The sequence below is a fragment of the Chaetura pelagica genome, unplaced genomic scaffold, assembly GCF_000747805.2.
Source record: "Chaetura pelagica isolate M959 unplaced genomic scaffold, ChaPel_1.0 scaffold275, whole genome shotgun sequence".
Lineage (NCBI taxonomy): Eukaryota > Metazoa > Chordata > Aves > Apodiformes > Apodidae > Chaetura > Chaetura pelagica.
In genome coordinates, this window is record NW_009953486.1 from 1,815,410 (window position 1) to 1,820,567 (window position 5,158).

Below are 5,158 nucleotides of genomic sequence, written 5' to 3' on the forward strand. Positions count from 1 at the left end.
GCCCCCCGGTCCTGTGCCCGCCCCCCGCCCGGCACCCACACAAGCTGGTGGCTGTTGGGAACAAGGCACCGGAGCAGCAGGATCTTCCCTCCGCTTCAAGCGAGGCTTGGGAATTCTGCACGTTAAAAAAGGTATTCCTGCCGTGGATGAGGAAATATTCCTCCTGCGGGAAAAGGAGCCAGGACCGGGTGAAAGGGGAGGGAAGAAAGGAGCTGCAAACACTCGGGTCGTTTAAAGCATTTTATGTTTTCCGTATTTCCATTTATGTTTATGTACCTGAACTTCCCAACCAACTCCTAAAACATCAGTGTCGCTGGATTGACCACAAAATCCAAGTGGACTCTCCCTGCTTCAAGGATGGTGTTGAGAGAGAGCAGCAGGACATGTAATGTTGATGCATTTCTACTCTAAGAAACATTTCATAGGTATAGAAAAAAAAAACCAAAACAAACAAACTAGAATCTCTTGGATGAAAAGACTTTACCCACAAGACCATGAAAGTTACAAAGTCTGCACTTTATGGAGAAAAACATATGTATGGATAAAAACATAACCAGAACTTAAAAGATTCGTTGCTTCCTTAAGAAAGTCCTCTATGGACTTCAGCAGGCCAGGAATTTCTGACAAATAACTTCCAGAAACAATAGGGTAGTAGTTCTTAAGAGCCAACATTAGTAAAAAAAAACCAAACAAAAAACCAGGTAGGCACTTTAGACCAGTTTCATTAAAGGGACAAGATACCTGAACAGCTTTCAGAATAAGCTGGGCCAAATTTTAATCAAGTTACACAACAATGAGTAACAATATAGTAAAATAAAGACAAGTCAAATTTATTCTTGGTATAAAACAAGTGAAGCAAAAAATGCAGACAAGAACTTGGCTATATACCCAGAATGAAAACAAATGAAAACTAGATTTCTAGTTCCTCACTTTTGAAGGCAACACTGAAAGGCTAAGAAGTAATTCTTTCTATGAACTGATAATTAATATGGTGAAATAAATTGGGTAACTGTTTAGCCTGCTTTGTTCACCACTTAATATGTCTGTTGATTGTGGTCCATCTTTTCACAACATCAAAATACTTAACTTCATAAAACCTTAATATTCTAGTGTATAAAAGAAAAGCATTACCATGTCAGTAAGACTCTTCAGTTGTAGAACATGAACATTTTGGAGTAACAATTCCATCAACATCTACTAAAACTGCTTAAAAAAAATAAATAATGAAGTACAAAACCCACTACTGTATAAAAATGAACTAACATCTCCAGGCTCATATATAGCTCAGATAGCTCAGCTGATCCCTTACAAAACCATGGGACATCACTGGATGTTTTATTTGGGATAATTAATAGATATTATTCCAGGGGCTTTAGCATTTTCACTTCACTATGGCAAATAAACCTATAAAGACTGAACAACGTTCCATCAGTAGGGTAATTAATAGATATTATTCCAGGGGCTTTAGCAATTTTCACTTACTATGGCAAATAAACCTATAAAGACTGAACAACGTTCCATCAGTAGGGGAGAAAGCTGGAAAGGCTCCTCCAGCAAACAGAGTGAAAGAATACTCTAACTCAGGAGTTATCTGTATTGAAGAGAATTTTAGTTTTACTGAACCAATGAATTCAGGTATTTGATGCCAACACTAGGTCAGCAGCAAGTAAACCAGCCAAACAGCATTGCCCACAGAGGGGCTGCAACGCTCAAGGACAGCAACAAAGGCAGAAAAAACAACCCAAAATGTATAGAACCTATGCTTTTCATGGCCTGAGGCTCTGTGTTTCACTCAGCACTTGTCCCATGAACTATGCCAACATAGGGCATGTTGTTTGAAATGCAACCCCCAGAACTGTCACAGACATCAAACTCAACCCCCGCGCCGTGCCCTGAGGAGGCAGCCCCTGCTGGGTGCTGACTAGAAAACACAGGAGGAAAGACCAAGTCTCGCATCTATAAAACCCAGATGTAGATTCTTCAAACTCCTGGCTCAGGTATCTTTTCCTTTCTCAAAAGGTTGATGTAGCAACGATTGTGCTACCCGGTTTTCATGTCCCCTCCTCCTGTTCCACAGCTGCTTCTCTCTCCCAGCCTGTTCACGTCCTCCGTCTCTTGGCGGCGCTGGGGCTGGAAGGGTTGCTGTTGGCGTTCAGCACCTTCTCGGTGACTCTGTTACGTTTCCTCTTATCAGATCCTTCCTTGGAGCCAGACTCGGATGAAGTTTTCTCTCTCTCTTTGCTACTTGGCTTTTCAGTTCCTTTTCCTAAACTTCCAGAGGGTGCAAAAACTGAAACAGGATCAAAGTAATGATTCCAGATCAGAGTGATACACACAGGCAAACAAGAAGTGAAATCAAATTTCTTTATGCTGCAGAAAACTTTCCAAGCCAATCAATTCTCAGCATATTTAAGTATTGCTTTCACTTTTAAGGGAAAAAATCTTAAGAAAGGCACATCTTGCTTTTATTATTTCCTTTCAAAACAGGCATATATCTTGACAGGCTAAGGATGAAACTCAGGAAGTGGAATGAAACAGCACTTAGGTTTAAATACTTCACAGGAACACTTACAGACCAATCTAGGAAATCTGTAATTAACAACAGTCATTACATTTGGTTTTATAGAGAGATTTTATAACTGGACACCAAAATGTGGAATTTAATATATCTACTTAAAATAAATATTTTATTACACTCAATCCTAAAACATCACTTACACCAGGATAGAAATATTAAGAAATTATATAGTTAACACATGGCTTGGTCTGTTAAGGTAAATAATAAGAGGATCTTTACTGTTTACATTTGACTTTGTGCTACAGCAAAGTGTTAGAAAAATAAGTTACACTTAAAAGAAGCAAGATAATGCAAATAAAATCAAATCCCCACTCTGCCCACCTTCCCATTCATGCATACAATCTTACCATCTTTTTTTGATTTATAGGCCCTATTCTCCCCCAGGGCTACAAAGATCCTAACACAGAGTATTTTGGTTCATTAAAACTGGGCTCAGTTTTCTCTCAGAGATCCCTGGATTCCATCAGACTCCCAGGGTTGTGTCAAGTACATTTGAAAACTAAAACACTCCAAAGCCACACAACTTTGTACATATGAATTAGGGGTAAAGGAGAAATCTTTCAACTACTTATTCTGTGCATTCTTAAATTACTCTAGTCCTTGGCATGAGCATATTCAGAGTGTGAACACAAATCACAAATGACACCATATTTGGGATTTACATTTTAACAATAATTTTTGAGAGTTACACTTGTCTTTTAATCTCATATTACACAGTAGAGAGTTACAAATTTACCTTCTTCTGGACCTGCATGTGTTTCCATCTCTTCTTTTATTTCCTCTTTCACTTCTTCTTCTATCATTACTTTTCCTACAGAAAGGATTGTTAAGCAACAATCGGATGGTTTTAAAGAACTGCATGTATTTTTTTCTGGATTAGTAGCCTCAGCATATGTGCATAAAATTAGCAAATATTCAGCAGTAATTTAGAAAGGTTTCTCAGCACACTGGCAGAGAAGCTTGGTTAACAGTCCTGGAATCCCACGAGCGTAATGTAAAGCACTGTACAAGATGATGTCGTATGTCAGAAAGTTCCACTGAAATTATCAACAGGAAGAAAGTAAAATGCTAAACAGGCCAAACATATCACTATGTCTCACCTATATTATGATTTTATACTGAATTTTTAGTGTGCTGTTTAGTGTGCCTAGGAACTGAGAAGCTATAGTCTAAAATATCCCAAGAACTTCTCTGTCAGATGCTTGAACTTCCTAGCTCCTACCTTGGATAACAGTTCTAAGTAACACCCATCAATTCCATAGCTCCTGCTTTTTAAAAAAATCACCTTGCTACAAAATGAAGCACATCTGTATTATATTCAAGAATTTGACAAATCCTCTGTGGAATCTGGCCAAAGGTGTATCTCTCCCACCAGCCTGTCTCTTCCAGTGCTTAATACCAAGGCTGACAGGAGAACACGACCAGCACAAGCAGCACTCCCAACAGTTTCCATCAGTCAGCTGATGCAAAACATTGTCAGATGAAGTTATCTACATAACATTCCTTTTCCTGACACTCCTCACACACTACTCTGAAAGAGCATCCTTGGATTGGCATGTTATGCTTTTTTGAGGGGACTTCTGTTAAACTACCTGTTCTGAGATGAGATTGGAGCAATCAAGAATAAGCAACTACTGTCACATCTTACCTTCTCTCACTTCTTGAATCATTTCATCAGGCAGAGCAAAATTCTTCTCTATATTAGGGAACGGAAGAATCTCAGATTCATGCTTAGAAATAAAAGATAAAGCTCTATAAACAACTTTGGTAAAAACTTGAATTTGGAAGTTTTATTTTACATGGAATGAATAGCTAAATAACTCTTACCAAGGTACTTCAAACACTAGAGAACCATGAGGCTCTTGATGCCAAACTGATTACAGAGGTAAAGATATTTGAGATCATGGCTCATGATCATTTTAGGTCATTTCTAGAATCCAACCATGGCAAATTCTTATGTAAACACACGATAACCTCCTTGTTTTGCACCTAAGTTTTATATAAATTATTGCTGGATCTGCATTCAGGCAACTTTAACTGTCAGAATTCAGTATGACAAAAAAACCCCAAACTCAACCACTGCAGGTTTTATTGTCTCCCACCTCATGAGGAAAACCTCATCAACTCACTGGGACGACACACAAATCTTGGTGACACAGAAGCTATGTCAGGCCCGGGGATTTTGCCTACCACAACTCGTGAACTACAAGAAACAAGCACGTGTTTGCTTCACTCCTTCATACTCACAAGCGCCTGCATGTCATACATGGTGCTCAGATGGTCCCAGATCACTTTGGAAGAAATCTGCCTCCCGATGTTCTGGCTGAACTTATCTCGGATACAGATCATGTGGAAATGGCGGTTCACACCTGCGGGAAGAACTCCGCGCGATTAACACCGGCCAGTTTCACTTCCGTCGCACGATTATCAACAAAAAAAGCATATATATATATATATAAAGGTCTATTATTACAGGGAAATCACACGCCGTGGGCAAAACACGCGGGGATGCGGGGAGCCCTGCTTGGGCAGCTCCTTCCCCACAGGCCCCGCGGGGCCTGGGAGCAGCCCCGGGCAGCG

The 5,158-nt window shown here is 39.8% G+C and overlaps 1 protein-coding gene across 1 annotated transcript in view; it reads right to left on the reverse strand.

Moving 5' to 3' along the window:
* Nucleotides 1–2,099: 2,099 nt before the first annotated feature.
* The window catches only part of MRGBP (MRG/MORF4L binding protein), a 5,812-nt gene continuing 2,753 nt past the window's right edge, over nucleotides 2,100–5,158 (reverse strand). The window contains exons 2-5 of the mRNA XM_009998729.1: nucleotides 4,826–4,947; nucleotides 4,227–4,308; nucleotides 3,315–3,389; nucleotides 2,100–2,290 (exon numbers count right to left, since the gene is read on the reverse strand). Coding sequence (XP_009997031.1) covers nucleotides 2,100–2,290; nucleotides 3,315–3,389; nucleotides 4,227–4,308; nucleotides 4,826–4,947 — 470 coding nt within the window. The remainder of the gene's footprint in view (nucleotides 2,291–3,314; nucleotides 3,390–4,226; nucleotides 4,309–4,825; nucleotides 4,948–5,158) is intronic.